Source organism: Suncus etruscus, chromosome 1 (genome assembly GCF_024139225.1).
Source record: "Suncus etruscus isolate mSunEtr1 chromosome 1, mSunEtr1.pri.cur, whole genome shotgun sequence".
Lineage (NCBI taxonomy): Eukaryota > Metazoa > Chordata > Mammalia > Eulipotyphla > Soricidae > Suncus > Suncus etruscus.
In genome coordinates, this window is record NC_064848.1 from 153,269,157 (window position 1) to 153,290,983 (window position 21,827).

The 21,827-nt window shown below is 44.6% G+C and overlaps 2 protein-coding genes and 1 non-coding gene across 3 annotated transcripts; 1 reads left to right on the top strand and 2 right to left on the bottom strand.

Annotated features, from left to right (window-relative positions):
- Positions 1 to 1,465: 1,465 nt before the first annotated feature.
- Positions 1,466 to 3,992, top strand: LOC126011844 (vitelline membrane outer layer protein 1 homolog). Its single transcript, XM_049775618.1, is given in 5 exon segments — positions 1,466 to 1,666; positions 1,769 to 1,875; positions 3,600 to 3,753; positions 3,755 to 3,778; positions 3,780 to 3,992. Coding segments are annotated over 5 exon segments (603 nt in total). The 3' UTR covers positions 3,897 to 3,992.
- Positions 2,132 to 2,235, bottom strand: LOC126027376 (U6 spliceosomal RNA). Its single transcript, XR_007502254.1, has one exon. It is a non-coding gene; the product is annotated as a U6 spliceosomal RNA (small nuclear RNA).
- A 3,102-nt stretch (positions 3,993 to 7,094) lies between the features above and the next one.
- Positions 7,095 to 21,652, bottom strand: TM4SF5 (transmembrane 4 L six family member 5). Its single transcript, XM_049786140.1, has 4 exons — positions 21,647 to 21,652; positions 9,716 to 9,796; positions 7,690 to 7,829; positions 7,095 to 7,488 (listed from the first exon to the last, which is right to left on the bottom strand). Exons 1-4 carry the CDS (start codon positions 21,650 to 21,652, stop codon positions 7,095 to 7,097), a joined length of 621 nt encoding a protein of 206 aa, XP_049642097.1.
- Positions 21,653 to 21,827: the final 175 nt, after the last annotated feature.

Consider the following 21,827-nt stretch of genomic DNA (forward strand, 5'->3'; position numbering starts at 1 on the left):
TCAGCTGCCATTTTTTAATCACTTGCTATTTTTCTCTTTTATTTTGCTTTTGTTTTTTGTTTTTGTACCATATCTAGCAGTACTCAGGGGTTACTCCTGGCTCTGTACTTAGAAATTACTCCTGGCAGGCTCAGAGAACCATATAGGATGCCAGGGATGGAACTCAAATCAGCCATGTGCAAAGCAAATGCCCTACTCTCTTCACTGTCATTTCAGCCCCCACTTGCCATTTTTTAAACTTCAGTACCCTCATTTGCAAAACAGAAAAGTAATTTTTCACCTCTAAAATTGTTCTGAGTATTTGATCTTACAAATATAACACTAAGTACAATTATTTTTAATTAATTTTTTTTTTTTATTTTTGGGTCACACATGGTAGTGCTCAGGGGTTACTCCTTGCTCTGTGCTTAGAAATCGCCCCTGGCAGGCCCAGGGAACCATATGGGATACAGGGATTCGAACCACCGTCCTTCTGGATGTAAGGCAAACACCCTACCTCCATGCTATCTCTCTGGCCCCAATTTATTTATTTTATTTAATTATTTATTTAAACACTGTGTTTGCAAAGTTGTTCATAACACAGTTTTTGTTTTTTCACAGTTACAAAGTGTTCATGATTGAGCCTTGCAGCAGTTTACATTTCCCTTCACCAATGCCCCCAGGTTCCCTCCTGTTTCCTCCTTGCCTGCCTTTGGGGCAGATGATCTTTTCTTCTTCTTCTTCTTCTTCTTCTTCTTCTTCTTCTTCTTCTTCTTCTTCTTCTTCTTCTTCTTCTTCTTCTTCTTCTTCTTCTTCTTCTTCTTCTTCTTTTCTTCTTCTTCTTGTCTTCTTCTTCTTTTCTTCTTCTTCTTCTTCTTCTTCTTTTCTTCTTCTTTCTTCTTTTCTTCTTCTTCTTCTTCTTTCTTCTTTTCTTCTTCTTCTTTCTTCTTTTCTTCTTTTCTTCTTCTTCTTTCTTCTTCTTTTCTTTCTTCTTCTTTTCTTCTTTCTTCTTTCTTCTTCTTTTCTTTCTTCTTCTTCTTTTCTTCTTCTTTTCTTCTTCTTCTTCTTCTTCTTCTTCTTCTTCTTCTTCTTCTTCTTCTTCTTCCTCCTCCTCCTCTCTCTCTCTCCTCTCCTCTCCTCTCCTCTCCTCTCCTCTCCTCTCCTCTCCTCTCCTCTTCTCTCCTCTCTCTCTCCTTCTCTCTCTTCCCCATCCCATCCCCCCTTTTTTTTTCACTATTTAGACACCGTAAGCAAAGTTCTTGGCCTATAGTTTGCTCTTGATTCTTGCTGCCCTTCCTCCTCTGTACTAGGAACCTGTTTCTTTGAGCAGGGAACCGAGTCCAGTGGGTCCCGGAAGCAGATTAGTATTGCGTATCACTTAATCTAGCTGGCTCTTACGTAACCATGGCCCTTATGCAACTGGTACCCTTGTATTGCAGGGTTTTTATAAACTTGCTCGAGGAACTCCACTCACAGAGGCTGCAGCATGGAGTGGATTTTAGGTGCTAAGCTGCTGCTGCTGCTGCTGTGGGCAACCTGCTGTGAATCTGCTGAAGTAAAAAGTAAAGCAAAAGAAAAAAAATATGACCCAACAATTATTGAGGTGAACAATGGTGGCCCCTGGGGTGACTGGGCCTGGCCAGATATGTGTCCTGATGGATTCTTCGCTGGTGGCTTCTCACTCAAGGTAGGGCTCAGGACTTGGTCTTAGAGGTGGTGGAGATTGGTAACTTCAGAGCCCAGCATTCAGTCTTTGAAAACCATCTTCATCTGGCCTCTCATTGTCCAGGTGGAGCCATCAAAAGGCATTACTGGAGATGACACGGCTCTGAATGGAATTCGGCTGCACTGCACTAAAGGGAATGCAGAGCGTAACACTCGAGTGGTGGAGTCGCAGCTCTGCAAGGTAGTGGGATGGGGAGGCAGGGATCCCAGAGGGTGTAGTGGAGTGAGACAGGATTTCTTTTCTTTTGTTGGTTTGGGGGGCACACTGGTAGTGCTCAGGTCTTATTCTGCACTCAGAGATCACTCCTGGTGATGCTCGGGGTACCATATGCAGTTGTTGGGAATTAAAACTGTGTTGGCCATATGTAAGATAGGTATCTTAATCCCTTTACTATATCTCTGACTGAGGCTCTTTTTAATTTTCTTTTTAAATATGCAACGCTTCACGAATTTGTGTGTCATCCTTGCGCAGGGGCCATGCTAATCTCTGTATCGTTCCAATTTTAGTATATGTGATGCCGAAGCGAGCACGGTTTTTTTTTTTTTTAATTTTATTTATTTATTTATTTATTTTTAAAAAACTTGGGTAATTTATTTATTTATTTTGGTTTTTGGGCCACACTCGGTAACGCTCAGGGCTTACTCCTGGCTATGCACTCAGAAGTCGCTCCTGGCTTGGGGGACCATATGGGACACCGGGGGGTTGAACCAAGGTCCGTCCTAAGCTTGCACTGGCAAGGCAGACACCTTACCTCTAGCGCCACCAAGCCAGCCCCTGGTGTTTTTATTTTTTTAATTTTTTTTTTTTTGGTTTTTGGGTCATGCCTGGCACCACTCAGGGGTTACTCCTGGCTCTATGCTCAGAAATCGCCCCTGGCAGTCTCTGGGGACCATATGGGATGCCGGAATTCGAACCACTGCCCTTGCCTTGCCTCCATGCTATATCTCCGGCCCCAAGCTTTTTTTTTGGGGGGGGGGTCACACCCAGCAGTGCTCAGAGGTTACTCCTGGCTCCACGATCGCTCCTGGCAGGCACAGGGGACCATATGGGATGCCGGGATTTTAACAAATGACCTTCTGAATGAAAGGCAAATGCCTTATCTCCATGCTATCTCTCCAGCCCAAGAATTTTTGTTCATTTTATTTGTTTGTTTGGGGCCACCCCCAGCGATGCTCAGGGGTTACTCCTGGCTCTGCATTCAGAAATTGCTTCTAGGCAGGCTTGGGGGATGCCGGGAATTGAACCTGGGTATGTCCCAGGTTGGCCATGCACAAGACAATTCCCTACCACTGTGCTGTCACTCTGGCCCCTCCACAGGCTTTTTTTTTTTAAAGTGTGATTTGGGCCAGAAATATGGTTCCATTGGTTTGAGGCACATGCCTGGAATATTAGCGTTTCAGGTTTGATTCCTGATACTGCATATTCCCTACCAATACTGCTGTATGTCCCTAGTGGCTCCTGAGCACCACCTACGTCTGAGCACGAGAATTACCCAGGTGAAAACTGAATGGTGAGGCCTGCACCTCAGGAGTGGCCCTGGGTGGGAAGCCCCTCTCCCTTAATGTCTCCTAGCTCTGCTGGCCGTGGCACTTAGAGAGAGAAAAAGTGTGAACTTTTATCTCCGTGATATTGGAGTTGTACACTTTCCCATTGAGCCCTTCCAAGAGAAATGTTTGAACTCTCAGCCCTTTGTTACACACCTCCTGGTAGGTAGCCTTCTGCACAACTCTGGACTCCTTTAGACCTGGAGAGCTGCACAGCACCTCCCCTTTGCAACTCCTAAGAGCTAAGACATTCCACTTGGTCAAGCAGCAGTTGGCTTTTAATCCCCACAATTAGGATGGCCTAGAGAGGAGACATCCACCAGAACCAGGCATCTCCATTTCCTTTGAAGGTGGGGTGCGTGGAGTGAACCTCAGTGGTGTCCTGGCAGCAGCTTCCTTGTGGCCTTTTCGCTACGGGTAGACAACGCAACTACCTTGGACAGTACTGCTGCCAATAATGTGCGCTTCCGCTGTTCTGATGGCACCGAAGTGGAGGGACCCGGTTCTGTCCTGGGGCACCTATGGAAACCTGGAGTAACTCATGCGTCAAAGGTTTGTGCGGCTTGCAGACCAAGATTCAGAGTCCCATGGGCCTCCTTGATGATACTGCGCTAAATGATGTGTTTTTTTTCTGCTGCAAAAGTTGATGAAGCAGATGCAGCAGCTTCTGTTTTCTCCTGCCCACCGCCCCATCCCCAATGTATCCCACCTCCTGCTATTAAAGCTTCTCTATCTGGCCTTTATTTCACTAATTTCAGGAGCTGGGATTTGTCTCTCCTGGTTTTCCTAAGCTAGTAGATTCAGGTTGGCCTCAGAAGTCCAGGGCAGGGCCAGAGAGAGAGCACAGTGGTAGGGCTTTTGCCTTGCACTAGGCCGACTTAGGATGGACGGTGGTTCGATTCCCGCATCCCATATGGTTTCCAAGAGCCTGCCCAGGAGTGATTTCTGAGTACAGAGCCAGGAGTACCCCCCTAAGTGCCCCCAAGTGTGGCCCTCCTAAAAAACAAAAACAAAACAACAACAAACAAAAGAGAAGTCCAGGGCAGGCTACTGAAAGTTAGGGACTCATACCTAGTCCAGAAAAATATACTTTCAACAACATTTTGCATACAGTTAAGGAAACTCCTGTGTGGGATAAGAGCTATAATATTGGGCTTAAAGTGATTGCCTTGCATTCAGACAACCCTGGTTCCATTACCAGATAGTATATTTTGGCCCCTCAACCTCTACCAAGAGTGATCCCTGAGCACAGAGCACTAAGTATGAGTCCTTAGCAAAGTTGGGTATAGCTCCAAACTGAAACAAAACAAAGCAAACAATGAAGTCACTGGGTTTCGTTTTCCTTTTTTGGTGGGAGTGGATTCCATCCAGTGGTGCAGGGCAGCTTATCCTGGCTCTGGATTCCTGAGTACTTTCCAGCAGTGTTCTGAGGAGTGAATACAGTGGCTGGGGGTTTGAAGTGGCGCCAGCCCGTCATGAGGCCTTACTTCTTGTACTATTTCACTGCATTTTTGAGGATACTCAATTAAAATTCCTTTCGTTTTTGGAGTCATCCATAACTTATAGAATTCCAGAAAATTTCACTTGTGTTTGGATGGTAACAATGTGAAGGCTACCATTTAAAGGCACCATTTTCCTCAGGCTTAGACTGTAGAAGTTGCCCTTTCCCCTAGAGTTTCCTGTACAATAACTCCCAATAAAATAAAGCTGGTCTTAATATGCCTGATTCCTGTCTTTTGTATGTTGGTTTTGGGCTACATCCCTGTGATAATCAGGGTTATACTCTTGGGATCTCGTTGCTCAGGGGTAGTCTTCTGGTGGTGCTTTGGGGTCGCCTGCCAAGTATCAAACAAGGTTGGCTGCTTGCAAAAGGCAAGTATCTTACCCACTGTATTACCAGTCTAGTTCTTATGTTGATTATTGTTTCAGAGTTTTGTCCTAACTATTCATTCTGCCAGGAATGCATGTGATTAGCCCAGCCTCCAGATTTTATTTTCCTCAAACTAACTGATGATCATTTTCTCCATCAATTAGTATCTACCCACTTAAAAATGTGGTAGGGCATTTGCCTTGCATGCAGCTGACCCATAACTGATGGTACCCATATGGTCACTTAAGCTTGCCAGAAGCGATTTCTGAGTGCAGAGCCAGGAGTAACCTCTGAGTACTGCCACCGCCTGGTGTAACCCACCCCATTAAAAAAAAGTGTTGCTAGGGGCCCGTGTGATAGCTCAGCGGTAGGGAGTTGCCTTGCATGTGACTGACCCAGGATGGACCCTGGTACGATCCTCAGCATCCCATATGGTCCCTTGAGCCTGCCAGGAGTGATTTCTGAATGCAGAGCCAGAAGTAACCCCTGAGCACTGCCAAGTGTGGCCTGAGAAACAAACCAGAAAAAAAAGTGCTTCTATCATTGTAATTTCTTCTCTCTTTTTCACAATGATTCCAGAGGAGGGATACAGTTTCAGGATAGAGATACCAAACAGCAGAGCCAGTACAACTCTGCTAAGTTCTCAGAATGAAAATCAACATCTTACATACTTTTGCCTCAGAGCTATATTGAGGGCCTCACCAATGTATTTTTTTTTCCTTTCCTTTTTTTGTTTTTGGGCCATGCCCAGCAGTGCTTAGGAATTACTCCTAGCTCTGCACACAAAAATTATCCTGGCAGGGCTGGAGAGATAGCATGAAGGTAAGGCGTTTGCCTTTCATGGAAACAACGGTGGTTCGAATCCCAGCATCTCATATGGTCCCCTGTGCCTGCCAGGGGCGATTTCTGAGCATAGAGCCAGGAGTAACACCTGAGCGCTGCTGGGTGTGACCCAAAAACCAAAAATAAATAAATAAATAAATAAATAAATTAAATAAAATTATTCTGGCAGGTTCCTTCTCAGGGGACCATAAGGAATACAAGGTATCAATCTGTCACTTCAGCCCCACCAATGTATTTTTGTACACCTGGTGGTGCTTGGGGCCATTTCAGAGTAATGCTCTGCCAACAAGTAAGTGAGGGGTTCCTGCATGCAGCACATTTTCACATGTCCTTTGGGTTATCTTCACAGGTCACAACCAATGTATATTTTAGAAGTGTGGATGGAGGGAATGGCTGAAAGGGTTGGGGAGTTAAGGGACTTGTTCTCTTGAGCACACCATTATCCCCTGAGTACTGCTGTGTGTGTTCCCTCAGCTTCCTCCAAATGACTATTTGACCCCTGGTATGTTGAATTTCTTGAGTGCAAACATTTTCTCTTTTGCTTATCATTGTCTTCCAGTTTGCACTAATGGCTTTTTAACCTTGTAAAGAAAGCAACATGAGGCCAGGGAATTGTACAGTGAGGCATAAACTCTATCTAGGTTCCATATCTGGTACTACAATCCCTCAAGCACCACTGGGGTGGCTCAGGGAATTCTCAATATGTTGGACTTCTGACCATTGCTTGAGAGCCCCCCCCCCAAAGAAATTAAGCAGGGAGTGGGAAATAGCTCAAAGGACTGAGAATATGCTTAGTATGGTTGCTGGAGCACTTCTTAGGAACTACTTCCAGCACCACACATCCCTCACCATCCTAAGTATGGTCCTTTCCATCCCCACTACTCTGGCAAAAAAATAAAAAGGAAGAAAATAAAAAGAAAAAGGCTGGAGAGAGAGAGAAAATCTCTCCTTAAGATCCTTGTCTTGTATGCGGTGATTTGATCCTTGGCACACCTTAGTACAGAACCAGGTTTAAGTCCTGAGCACCACAGGGTATGGCAAATACCCACCCCCTCTCCCCATCCCACCCCCAAAAAAGAAAAAAATAATTAATGTTTCAAACAGGAGATTCTCAAGTGTGATCAGCACTCCTCTAGTCCCATAGGGCACAGTCTGAGACGTGTAAGAGAGCACAAAGCAGTTTATTCCAGTATTCCAGGGTAGGCAGGGGCTGGGCAGGTATGAAGAACAGCAGGGAAGTCACTGGAGTCTCAGTGAGAAGTGCCCTGTGGAAAAGAGATAATGAGGACCCAGCCAGGGAGCAAATAGTTTCCTTACACAGCTCTACCTCGGCCTTTCCCACCTCTTTCTTCCTGCAGTCGCCACAGAAGACACCAATGGTTGCGTTCACCAGCTGCACTCCACACAGCACAATCTCCAGGCACGAGGCGCCCACCAGCAGTGAGAAGAGAGTCACATTCCAGTAGACTATATTAGGGGGCTTTACGCACAGAGTCCACAGGGTATGATTGAGCAAGTAAGCACCTCTGTGGGGAAGAAAGAAGGTCAAACGGACCCTCATTTTCTTCCAGTCCCATATATCCAGAAGGTTTGCCAAGGGCTAGTTTGAGTCACAAGTAAGCCATCACCAGAATCAGTGCCACCCTAATTTCCTCTTCAACCTAGGAAAGGCTATGGAAAAAGGCAGAAATTGGGGCTAGTGGGAACAAACACAGGCTAAACCTTACCCTTCCCCTTGGAAGTGGTATTTCCAATCACCATCACTTGTTGCACATAATGGTCCACTTCGGAGGCCTGCACCTGATACAGAGAGGCAGTAGATGGCTCCAAGCAACCCAAACGCTGAGGAGAAGACAGAGCGCAGCATCTGGAAGCAGGGTGGAATGAAGGAAAGATATTTAGATCTACCTCTTTCCTGTGGGTGGGCTAACCATACTTATTTCCACCTTCCACATTCCAGTACTATCCTCAAGTGATTTTAAAAATAAAATAAAATAACATAAACCATTTTCAGGGGGTAGAGATAATTCAATGGGCTGGGATACATCCTTTGCATGTAGGAACCCCGAGTTTGATCCCTAGCACCACTAGGAGCTGATCCCTGAACACAGAATTAGGGGGTAGCATCTGGATGTGGCCCCCAAGAGAAAAACAAAACGAGCCAAAACAAAAATATTTTGGGCTGGAGAAAGAGAGAGAGAGAGCACAGCAGTAAGGCATTTGCCTTGCATCCAGCTAATTCAGAACTGACAGTGGTTTGAATTCTGGTATGCCATTTGGTGTCCCCACCCCCACCCCATGCCTGCCAGGAGAGATTTCTGAGCACAGAGCCAGGAGTAACCCCTAAGCACCACTGTATGTAACCCAAAAACAAAAACAAAAACAAATCCCAAGTTTATTTACCATGAAACCTCGAGCTTGGAGTCAAGCAAATCTAAGAGCCAAGAATCTTAGAGGTTAATGGGTGTTTCTTCTGGGTAAGGTCTAAATGAGTCTTAAAATTTGTGTGGATATGAGAGGGGAAAATATAGAGCCTGAAATCCTACTCAGCAGTTGAGATGCAGAAGGAATTCTGTCTCTTCAGCAGATGAATGGCTAAAGAAACTGTGGTATACATACATAATGGAATACTATGCAGCCGCCAGGAGAGATGAAGTCATGAAATTTTCCTACACATGGATGGACATGAAAACTATTATGATGAGTTAAATAAGTCAGAGGGAAAGAGATAGATACAGAATAGTCTCACTCATCTATTGGATTTAAGAAAAATAAAAGACATTATTGTAATAATACACAGAGACAATAGAGGTCAGGGCTGGAAGGACCGGCCCATGACATGAAGCTTACCACAAAGAGTGGTGAATTCAGTTAGAGAAATAACTACATTGACAATGGTATCATGGTATTATGACAGTGGTAGTGAGTGAGAGAAATGGAATGTCTGTCTCAAATACAGGTAGGGGGTAGGGGAGCAAGGTGATGGGGGGCATTGGTAGTGGGAAGGTTGCGCTGATGGAGGAGGGTGTTCTTTTTCTATAACTGAAACCCAATTACAAACACGTTTGTAACTGTGGTGCTTAAAAAAAGATATTGTTGGGGCCGGGCGGTGGCGCTAGAGGTAAGGTGCCTGCCTTGCCTGCGCTAGCCTAGGACGGACCGCGGTTCGATCCCCCGGCGTCCCATATGGTCCCCCAAGCCAGGAGCGACTTCTGAGCGAATAGCCAGGAGTAACCCCTGAGCGTCACCGGGTGTGGCCCAAAAACCAAAAAAAAAAAAAAAAAAAAAAAAAAAAGATATTGTTAAAAAAAAAAGGAAGAAATTCTGTAGCAGGGTCCTTGTCTATAGGTCTTACTTTGTTTTGGTTTTTGGCCACACCTTGAGCTGCTCCGGAGTTACTTCTGACTCTGCACTCAAGAATTACTCCTGGTTGGCTCAGGGAACTATATAGGGTGCCAGCAATTGAACCTGGGTCAAACACATGCAAGAGAAATGCCCTATCTACTGCATTATTGGTCTAGCTCCCTGCTTCTTAAAAGCTACAGTGTTTGATTGTTGTTTTTGTTTTGGGGCTATACCTGGCAGTGCCCTAGGTTTACTCCTAGCTCTGCATTCAGGGTCATTCCAGGTAGACTCAGGAGATATATGGGGTACTGGAGATTGAACCTCATGTAAGGCAAGGACCCTACCCATTGGACAATTGGCTTCTAGTTGGTTAAGAAACTGAGGCCTGAGTACAAATTTGGATCTTACCCTGCAGCGATTTCCACAGCAACCTGCACCACAACAACCCTTGCCACCTGCCCGAACAGCTGCAATTCCTGGACATAGTACCTATGGAACAAGAGTCAGTTAGCAAAACCTGCCACATTCTCAAACCTTGCTTAGATTTGTGTTTATCTCATTCTGGAATCTGCCTGTGATCTATTTGGACACCCTATCTCAGTGGTCGGCAAGCTGTGGTTTGCGGGCCATATGAGTCTCTACACTATATATATATATATATATATATATATTTTTTTTTTTTTTTTTTTTTTGGTTTTTGGGCCACACCTGGCGGTGCTCAGGGGGTTAGCTCTTCTGTGCCGGTTGGCTGCTCCAGGAGACAGGACTCTGCTCCTAGCCTCTGTCAGTGTGTGCCCTGTGTGCAGCCCCCACGGCCTGCTCCACACAGCTCTGATCAGAAACAAGGCCAATGTTCACATTAGTAATTGTGACTTTGTCAGTCATTGTCAGGATGTAATTTTCTCTACATTGTAAGGCAAATTTTACAGAATTTAACATTATTGATAAATAATATCATTCTTTTTTTTTTTCGGGCCACACCCTTTTGTTGCTCAGAGGTTACTCCTGGCTAAGCGCTCAGAAATTGCCCCTGGCTTGGGGGGACCATGTGGGACGCCAGGGATCGAACTGCGGTCCTTCCTTGGCTAGCGCTTGCCAGGCACCTTACCTCTAGCGCCACCTTGCCGGCCCCAAATAATATCATTCTAAAGTTTTTGTTTTATTAGTTGTGTTATTTGTATCCTCTCAACCTATGTGGATACTTGCATGCACAATATTCTCAATAAAAACTTATTGAAACTGGGCCTGGAGAGATAGCACAGCGGTGTTTGCCTTGCAAGCAGCCGATCCAGGACCAAAGGTGGTTGGTTCGAATCCCGGTGTCCCATATGGTCCCCCGTGCCTGCCAGGAGCTATTTCTGAGCAGACAGCCAGGAGTAACCCCTGAGCACTGCCGGGTGTGGCCCAAAAAACCCAAACAAACAAACACTTATTGAAACTAAAAACAGTGTACCATCCTATGTATTTTTGGTTTTAAAAATGTGGCTCTCAAAATAAATTTTAATCGTGGTTTTGGAGAGATTTGGCTCAGTTGAAAATAAAGGTTGCCCACCACTGCCCTATCTCCACTTTTCCTAAAGCACACAGTTCACTCTACATTAATTTTTATTTATGTGCTTATCTCTGTCCAGATTGTAGTCTCTTGAAGAATAGGACCTGGTAATTATAACCTTAGTCTATGAACAGGAACCAGGAGTCCTGGATTTAATGTCAATCCTGTTTTCACTTGACACTACCAATTATCAATTTCTCTGGGTATCTGTTTTGTCTACAAGGCCTCTTGGGGGTCTTTAAGATATACCTCTGGGATGTTCTCAGGATTTTCCCCAGATTTTTGGGCCACACCCAACAACAATGCTTTGGGATTACTCACGGCTCTACACTCAGGAATTGTTTCTGGGAGTGTTCAGGGGACCACATGGGATGCCAGGGACAGAAACTGGATTGGCCTCATGCAAAGTCAAACACCCTCCCCACTGTACTACTTCTCTAGCTCCATGTCTCAGAATTTTTTATTTTGGCAAGCTGAGCATTGCCTAACAGCTGCTCTCACCACTGTCTTTTTTGAATTGTGACCCAAAAATCAAACCAAAAAAAAAAAAAATCATGGATACACTGGCCCACACAGCAGAAAGCTGTGGGAGGAGGGGGAGAGCCAAGCTGGTCAAGTCCCTGCTCTACCAAAGCCACGCTCAATTACCTAGAATCATTGTTTTTGTTTGTTTTGTTTTTGTTTTTGTTTTAGATGGCCCAATCTTATTACTCCTCTATGCTTCCCGTTGGGGAAACTAATCTGATCAAACTTCAGGTACACTGGATTTTTGGAGAGGGTCCCCTTCCCCCTCACTCCCCATATCTTCCTTTTTGCAGAAGGTCTGGCAGCTGAATACACGCCTCTAAAAGTTACATTATCAGTAATAGTGGTTTTTTTTTTCTGGGGGGGTCACACCCGGCAGCACTCAGGGGTTACTCCTGGCTCTACGCTCAGAAATCGCTTGCTCCTGGCAGGCTTGGGGGGCCATATGGGATGCCGGGATTCGAACCACTGTCCTTCTGCATGCAAGGCAATGCCCAACCTCCGTGATATCTCTCCAGCCCCTCAGTAATAGTGTTTTGAATTTCTGGACAACTTCATTTGTTTGATGTTGTTATCACTATAGAAATACCCCAATTTAACAAAAAGGACAGTTAACAACAAGAGTTTACTAACCCTTCTGCCATTGTATTAATGACTTTATTAGAAATATAATAATTTCGGGGCCAGAGAGATAGCATGGAGGTAAGGCATTTGCTTTGCATGCAGAAGGATGGTGTTTCGAATCCCAGCATACCATATGGTCTCCCGAGCCTGCCAGGAGTAATTTCTGAGTGTTGAGCCAGAAGTAACCCCTGAGTGCTGCCGGGTGTGACCCAAAAACCAAAAAATAAAATAAAAATTAAAATTAAAAATTAAAGAAATACAGTAATTTCAAAAATTATTATAGTAGTGCTTGCTACTGTACTTTTTCTTTATTTTTTAAAAAACTTTCTTTTCTTCTTTTTTCTTTTTTTTTCAATAACTTTGCTCTCACTTATCTGGCAACAAATGTATTATGGTCAACTATGTCATGCTTTTTCTTTAAATAAAGTAAAAAATATGTATAGCAATATCTATGAGAGTCGAATTACTTTTTTTGGTCACACCTGGCAGTGCTCTCGAGTTACTCCTGGCTCTGCACTCAGAAGTCTCTCCTGGCAGGCTCGGCTCTTGGAACCAGATGGGACATCAGGATTCGAACTGAGTCCATCCTGTGTTGGACAAGTGTAAGGCAAATGCCTTACAGCTCTGGTATCTCTCCGCCTCTGAATGTACATCTTAAGATTCAGCAACTTAGGGCCTGAGCGTTGGCGCAGGTAAGGCATCTGCCTTGCAAGTGCTAGCCTAGGACAGACCTCAGTTCGATCCCACGGCATCCCATATGGTCCCCAAGCTAGAAGCGATTTCTGAGTGCATAGTCAGGAGTAACCCTGAGTGTCACCGGATGTGGCCGAGAAAACAAAAACAAAAAAAAAAAAGAAAAAAGAAAAAAAAAGGAAAAGAAAAAGATTCAGCAATTTGGGGCTGAAGAGATAGTACATGGATTTAGGTGCCTCCTTTGCTTCTGGGCTACCTTAGTTTTTATCCCTAACACTGCATATGGTGGCTTGAGCAGATATCAAGAGTGTATCTGGGGCAGGAGAAATAGCATGGAGGTAGGGCGTTTGCCTTGCATGCAGAAGGTCATTGGTTCGAATCTCAGCATCCCATATGGTCCCTCAAGCCTGCCAGGAGAGATTTCTGAGTGTAGAGCCAGGAGGAACCCCTGAGCCTGCCAGATGTGAACTCCCTCACAAAAAATAAAGAGTGATTTCTGTGCACAGGGCTAGTTTGACTGCCTGGTGTGCACGTGTGTGTGTGTGTGTGTGTGTGTGTGTATGTTTGTGTGTGTGTGTATGTGTGCGTATGCGTGTACGTGTGTGTGTGTGTGTGTGTGTATGTGTGTGTGTGTGTGTGTATGTGAGAGAGAGACTATCGGAAAAAGAAAAAGAAAACAGGGCCCGGAGAGATAGCACAGCGGTGTTTGCCTTGCAAGCAGCCGATCCAGGACCAAAGGTGGTTGGTTCGAATCCCGGTGTCCCATATGGTCCCCCGTGCCTGCCAGGAGCTATTTCTGAGCAGACAGCCAGGAGTAACCCCTGAGCACCGCCAGGTGTGACCCAAAAACCAAAAACCAAAAAAAAAAAAAAAAAAAAAAAGAAAAAGAAAACAGCAACTTTACAGAAATAATGTTAACCTTTGAACAATATGGGGATTATGGGTGCCAAACCCATTACTAGTCAAAAATCCAAGCATAACTTTTGACTTCCCAAATGTAATTATTAGGAGCTTTCTGTTGACCAGAAACCTTACTGATAAGTCTTTTAACAAAATAGGGGCCATATTTAGCAGTTCTTGGGAGACCATGTGGAACAGCAAGGATTGAACCTATCCAAGACAAGCCCCTTAACCTTTGTATTATTTGTTCAACCTTCTATATAGGCATTATATCCTTATACTAATGTGAGGAAAAATATTATTTACAAAATCATAGAAAGAGGGGTCAGGAGCGGTGGTGCAGAGTGTAAGGCTCTGCCTTGCATGTGCTAGCCTAGGACAAACCAGTTTGATCCCCCGGCATCCCATATGGTCCCCCAAGCCAGGGCAATTTCTGAGCGTATAGCCCGGAGTAACCCCTGAGTGTCACCGGGTGTTGCTCAAAAAATAAAACAAAAAAAATTACAGAAAGAGAAGATACATTTAGAGTATTGTATTGCATTTGTCCATACTGGGAATGTAGGTCATCTATTTATAAGAAAATCTTGGGCTGGAGTGATAGCATAGCAAGTAGAGCATTTGCCTTGCATGTGACAGATCTTGGTTTGATCCCCAGCATCCTGTATGGTTCCCCAAACCTGCCAGGAGTGATTTCTGAGAGGAGAATCAGGAGTGACCCTTCAGTACAAGCAGGTGTGGCCCAAAATCCAAAGGAAAAAAAAAAGCATTATTTGTAATAAACTCATGTTGGAAACTACTCAAGCACCTCTCAATAAATGGAATAAATAAATAAAAGCACCTTAAATAGTGACACATTTACACAATAAAATACATGAAAAATAATACAGTTACAGAAATAATGTATATTAACATTACAAAGATAATGTTTAAGTTAAGGTGGTAGAAACAAAAGTTTCCATACTGTATGATTCTATGTATATAAGTGCTGACCAGGTCAAACCCATGAAGTAGAAGTCACTTATTGGTGTGGAGGGGAAAGCACTGGAGGAGAGAGATATGCCTACGTGCTGGATGCCCGGCCATGTTCACTGTTCATTGAGCTGTTTTCAAAAGTTATGGATACTTACCTGAATTGTTTACATAAAAGTTTCAATTTTTTTTCAAGTCTTCAATAGCTTTCTGTTGTACTTGTTGTTTTTTTTTTTTCTGTTGTACTTGTAATAAAATTTAAATCCCTCATTGTGGCTTTTGAGGTTATGGCGTCTGTCCATCTCAGATCTCATTTCATGAAATCTTTCTTTCTTTTTTTTTTGGGCCACACCCAGTGATGCTCTGGGGTTACTCCTGGCTCTGGGCTCAGAAATCGCTCCTGGCAGGCTTGGGGGACCATATGGGATGCTGGGGAATCGAACTCGGGTCTGTCCTGGGTCAGCCACGTGAAAAGCAAATGTCCTGCTGCTGCGCTATTGCTCTGGCCCCCTCATTTCATGAAATCTTAACTGCATCAGCTGCCCATCTGATTCCCACATGTTTGAGCCTGTTCCTGCCACCAGCTTGACCTTGCCAGTCCCCCTGTCTTCAAGCAATGCATACTCCTTGTATGCATTTGCTCTCAGTTCAGAGATTTGCTCAGAAAGACCTTCTTGGAACGCATTACAAAGCATGGCCGCCAGGGGCCAGAGAAATAGTATAGCGGTAGGGCGTTTGCCTTGCACGCAGCTAATCCAGGATGGACTATGGTTTGAATCCTGACATCTCATGTTTCCCTGTGCCTGCCAGGAGTGTTTTGGATTTGTGACCCAAAACCAAAAAAAAACCAAAACATGGCCCCATCTTGCTTTTAATGAAATTTCCTCCCCTCCCACACCTCGTAGTGCCCAGGGTTTACTCCAGTCTCTACACTCAGGGATCACTCCTCACTCACACTGCAAGGCAAGCACCCTTCCCGCTGTATTATTTCACCTATCTGAAATTATCTTGTGTGTCTTTTTTTTTTTTTTTTGGCTCATTCACTCATTATGCATTGGGTTTCTGTGAAGTATAAGATATTGGTCTAACTGTGTGGCACACAACTACCAACAAATAAGCCGTCCTTGCTTCAATTTGCTTGACCAATGACATTAGATGATCAAAAAGATATCTTTAGATTCAATGTCAAGAAAAGTGCTGCCTGTGTTTTCCTTTGTGTAATTTATGATTAAGCCTGATATCAGGTCTTTAATACATTTTGAGTTGACCTTTGTGTATGGTGTGATATAATTAACTGAGGTTATTATTTCACATGTGACCAGCTCTCTGTTTTCCCAACACCATTTATTGAAAACTCTTTCCTTAATTCCCTTTACACTGGAGAGATCTGTCTTTGGGGCTATAAATTCAACTTCATTGGTCTGAGGTCTTTTTTTTTTTTTTTTTTTTAGTTTTTGCATCATGCCCAGTGATGCTCAGGGGTTACTTCTGGCTCTGCACTGAGGAATTACTCCTGGAGGTGTTCCTGGAGAGGACCGTATGTGATGCCAGATATTGAACCCAGGTCAGCTTTGCGCAAGGGAAATGCCCTACCTGCTGCACTATTGCTTCAGTCCTAGAAGGCATAGTTTTAAATTGAGGAAAGATAAGCCTTGATCTTATTTCTCTCTCTCTGGTAGTTTTGACTATTCTGGGAGTTTCATTACTCTATATAAATTTCATCAGCATTTAATCTATGTTTTTAAAAGTTGTTATGACAGGCTGAAGTTATAGTATAAACAGGCAGGGTCCTTTGAGCCCAACAGGAGTGATTTCTAAGTGCAGAGCTAGGAGTAATCCTGACACTGCTGGGTGTGGTCCAAAAGCAAAAACAAAACAAACAGTAACCAAAAATACGGTCACAGTTATTATTTTTTGTTTTGTTTTGTTTTGCTGTTGAGCCACACCCGAGTGGTCAGGGACAACTCCTGTCTCTAAGTTTAGAAATTGCTCATGGCAGGCTTGGGGAACCATATGGGATGCCGGGCATCAAACCCGGATCTGTCCCGGGTTGGCCATATGCAAGGAAAATGCCCTTCTGCTGTGCTATCACTCTGGCCCCGAGTCACGAGTATATTTTTCCTATAGGGACAACATTGAATCAGTATAGTACTTTGGGCAGAATTGTCATTATGACAATATTAATCCTTCCAACCCATGAACAGGAAGCATGTTTCCATTTCTTTCTGTTTTCCTTTATTCATGTCAGTTGTAATTTATAGGTTTTTTTCTTGTATAGGTCTTTACTACTTTCTTAACTGATTCTCAGGTACTTAGTTTTCTTTTTTTTTGGGGGGGGGGTCCACACCTGGCAGCTCTCAGGGGTTTCTCCTGACTCTATGCTCAGAAACTGCTCCTGGCAGGCTCGGGAGACCATACGGGATGCCGGGATTTGAACCACCTTCCATTTGCATGCAAGGCAAACACTCCACCTCCACACTATCTCTTAGGCCCCATTAGGTACTTAATTGTCTGAAGCATAATTAAGAAGCTTCTGGGCCCGGAGAGATAGCACAGCGGGCATTTGCCTTGCAGGCAGCCGATCCAGGACCAAGGGTGGTTGGTTCGAATCCTGGTGTCCCATATGGTCCCCCGTGCCTGCCAGGAGCTATTTCTGAGCAGACAGCTAGGAGTAACCCCTGAGCACTGCCGGGTGTGGCCCAAAAACCAAAAAAAAAAAAAAAAAAAGAAGAAGCTTCTGCACAACTAAAGAAATGATAATGAGGGGCTGGAGTGATAGCACAATGGTAGGGGGTTTGCCTTGCACACTGCCAAACTGATACAGACCTGGGTTCTATTTCTGGCATCCCATATGGTCCCCTGAGCCTATCAGGAATTTCTGAGCACAGAGCCAGTAATAACCCCTGAGCACCACTGGGTTTGGACCCCCCCACCAAAGCAAAACCCCAACCCCCCAAAAAAATGATAACGAGAATAAAAAGAAATACCATAGACTGGGATAAAATATTTGCCCACCGCTCATCTGACAAAGTATTCATATTCAGGGTATATAAAGCACTGGTAGAACTTCATGAAAAAGAAATGACCAACTTCATACAGAAAAAGAAAGTTATAAAAACTTTTTTTGGTTTTTGGACCACACTCTATGACGCTCAGGGGTTACTGCTGGTTATGCACTGAGAAATCGCTTCTGGCTTGGGGGACCATATGGGACACCGGGGATCGAACTGCGGTCCATCCTGGGTCAGATGCGTGCAAGGCAAACGCCTTACTGCTGTGCCACAACTCCGGCCTCTAATAAAAAACATTTTTAAAGAAGACATATCAATGGCCAAGAGGTGTGTGAGGGGAAAAAAGTGCTCTGCATCACTTATCAATAGGAAGATAAAAATAAAAGCAACATTGAGGGGACCAGAGTGGTAGTACAGCAGGTAGAGAAATTATTTGCCTTGCACTTTGATCCCCAGCATTCCTCACTGATCTTCTAGCCTACCAAGAGTGATTTTTGAGTGTAGTCAGGAGTAAACCCTGAGAAATGATGAGTATAGCTTTCCTCAAGAACAAAAACAAGGGGCCGGAGAGATAGCATGGAGGTAAGGTGTTTGCCTTTCATGCAGGAGGTCATCAGTTCGAATCCCGGCGTCCCATATGGTCCCCCGTGCCTGCCAGGAGCAATTTCTGAGCGTGAAGCCAGGAATAACCCCTGAGCACTGCCGGGTGTGACCCAAAAACCACAAAAAAAAAAAAAAAAAAAAAGAACAAAAACAGGGGCCGGGTGGTGGCGCTAAAGGTAAGGTGCCTGCCTTGCCTGCGCTAGCCTTGGACGGACCGCGGTTCGATCCCCCGGTGTCCCATATGGTCCCCCAAGCCAGGAGCAACTTCTGAGCACATAGCCAGGAGCAACTCCTGAGCGTTACCGGGTGTGGCCCAAAAACCAAAAAAAAAAAAAAAAAAAAGAACAAAAACAGTGCTAGCATGAATGTGGGAAAAAATATCTACCTTCATCCTGCTGAGAATGTTGACTGATCCAATTTTGGGGGAGGGTTGGGCCACACCCGGTGAGGCTCAGGGGTTACTCCTGGCTTGGGGGACCATATGGGATGCCGGGGATCGAACCCAGGTCTGTCCTGAGTGAGCCTCATGCAAAGTAAATGTCATACCGCTGTGCCCCTGGTCCAAATTTTTTTGAAAACAATATGGACACTTCTCATAAAACTAGGGATTGACCTTTTTTTCCGTTTGTTTGTTTTTGGGTCACACCCAGCAGCGATCAGGGTTTACTCCTGGCTCTACGCTCAGAAATAGCTCCTGGCAGGCTCAGGGGACCATATGGGATGCTGGGATTCGAACCATGGTCCTTCTGCATGTAAGGAAATGCCTTACCTCCATGCTATCTCTCCGGTCCCGGATTGACCTTTTGTATACTCCAACAATTCCATTTCTTGGCATTTATCCCAAGGACCCAAAAAGACTTTATTTAGAAAAGACATTTGTATTACTATGTTTGCAGCACTGTTCAAAATAATAGATGGGAAAGAGCATGTTGGGGAAGCATCTTTGGGTGTCTCTCCAGAAACTGGTTAGCTATATTGTGAGGAGGGTGGGTACCATTTAGACTGAAGAAGGGGCCCTATGGGATATAGGGTGGCTATGTAGACCTGGGAGAAGAGTGAGGTCTCAGAAAGAATTGAGGTCAGAGACATGGATTTTAGTAGAGCAGCCCTGATTCCATGTGGGTGGAGAAGTAAGAAAAAAGATTCCCAAACTGGAGAGAAAGGAACTCTTATCCACTGCTGGTGGGAATGCCATCTAATTCAACCTTTATGGAAAGCAATACGGAGATTCCTCCAAAAACTGGAAATCGAGCTCCCATACGATCCAGCAATACCACTCCTAGGAATATACCCTAGGAACACAAAAATACAATACAAAAACCCCTTCCTTACACCTATATTCATTGCAGCACTATTTACCATAGCAAGACTATGGAAACAACCCAGATGCCCTTCAACAGACGAATGGCTAAAGAAACTGTGGTACATATACACAATGGAATATTATGCAGCTGTCAGGAGAGATGAAGTCATGAAATTTTCCTATACATGGATGTACACGGAATCTATTATGCTGAGTGAAATAAGTCAGAGAGCGAGAGAGACAGAAACGCAGAATGGTCTCACTCATCTATGGGTTTTAAGAAAAATGAAAGACATTCTTGCAATAATAATTTTCAGACACAAAAGAGAAAAGAGCTGGAAGTTCCAGCTCACCTCAGGAAGCTCACCACAAATAGTGATGAGTTTAGTTAGAGAAATAACTACATTTTGAACTGTCCTAATAATGAGAATGTATGAGGGAAATGGAGAGCCTGTTTAGAGTACAGGTGGGGGTCGGGTGGGGAGGAGGGAAACTTGGGACATTGGTGATGGGAATGTTGCACTGGTGATGGGGGGTGTTCTTTACATGACTGAAACCCAAACACAATCATGTATGTAATCAAGGTGTTTAAATAAAAAATAAAAAATAAAAAAAAAAGAAAAAAGATTCCCAGAAAATAAGAGAGCTTGTTGGAGAAAGAGAAGAGACATAACCAGCCTTAGAGATTCAGGTGACTCATATGGTCCCCCAAGACTGCCAGGAGCTATTTCTGAGCATAGAGCCAGGAGTAATCCTTGAGCGTTGCTAGGTGTGACCCAAAAACAAACAAACAAAAATGAGAGATGCAGGTAAACTTCTTTCAGAGAATTTAATCAATCAGCTAACCCGAGAAATAGGGAACTTTGTTTGGTACATCCTTTTTTGGTTTGTTTTTATGTTTTGTTTTTTGTTTGGGGGCCACACCCCGAAGTGCTCAAGGGTTTCTTGCTCTGAGCTCAGGAATTACTATTGACAAGATGTTAGGGGGCCGTGCGAGAGGGTGGCGCTAGAGGTAAGGTGTCTGCCTTGCAAGCGCTAGCCAAGGAAAAGGACCACGGTTTCGATCCCCCGCTGGCGTCCCCATATGGTCCCACCCCCCCCAAGCCAGGGGCAATTTCTGAGCGCCGTAGCCAGGAGTAAAATCCCACTGAGCATCTAAACGGGGTGTGGCCCGAAAAAACCAAAAAAAAAAAATAATAATAATAAGATGTTAGGAACCATATGGATACTGGGGAATGGAACCCAGTTTGGCCATCTGGAAGGCATGCTCTCTACCCACTATATTATTGCTCCTGTTCCTGGGTAGATCCTTTGTCCTAATCATAAGTCCTAAAAGGAGGGAGGCTTAGGGAGTCTGGGAGTCTTTGTTGTCCCCTTTTCCCTCTACTTCTAACAGGTCTTAGCACTTAGAAACTGCCAAACTGGCCTCATTTTAGAATTTATACTCAGTGCCCAACATGGAGCAGATACTCAGAAATATGGACAGAGAGAACAGAACTTGGAAGCAGGGAAAAGTGACATTGAGCTCATAGGTGGAATGACTAATCCAGATACTTTTCCTGGCTCCCAACAGTGTCACTACACCCCAACCCATACCCATTGTTATCTTGCCCTGATAAACTCCCACACAGCAGCTGTTCCTTCTGCCTGACACTTGAAGTGGGTGTTTCCACCATCTGCCCCAGTGAAGGGAACTGAATTATGGAGGACCAGCGGGACATGCTCTCTGCCCAAAAAGAAGGCTGGTTAGAGCAGTGAGGCTCCTTTCCTCCTGTCCTCAGAATCAAGCTTTGGAACCCTGGGTCTTGTCTAGAACTTCTGCAGAGTGCTCAGTAGTTGGGGAACAAATAATTCTCAGTGTTCCTTCCCAGAATAGCATTTTTTTAATGTTTGTTTTGTTTTGGGTCATACCCGGCATGCGCTCAGGGGTTACTCCTGGCTCTTTGCTCAGAAATCGCTCCTGGCAGTCTCGGGGACCATATGGGATGCCGGAATTCGAACCACTGTCCTTCTGCATGCAAGACAAATAGTCCTACCTTCATGCTATCTCCCTGGCCCCCAGAATAGCAATTTTTTAGTTCTCCCCCCCTTCTCCCTTCTGGTCAGCACCTCTGAGAGGGGCTCCTAGAGTCTATACTACCTTTTGCCAGTCTCCTTACCATCATGGCCCCCACCGATGAAGCCAGCCATGTAGAAGACGTGTATGCTGAGTTCTTTGGTCTCATAGGTCTTCCCAGTCAGGCACCAGCAGGAGGGGAATTGGCCATGATGCAGGCCAGGGACAGTGGGATGAGGCAGAGCCCCAACGAAACGTGCACATTTGCCCAGTGCACATAGTGA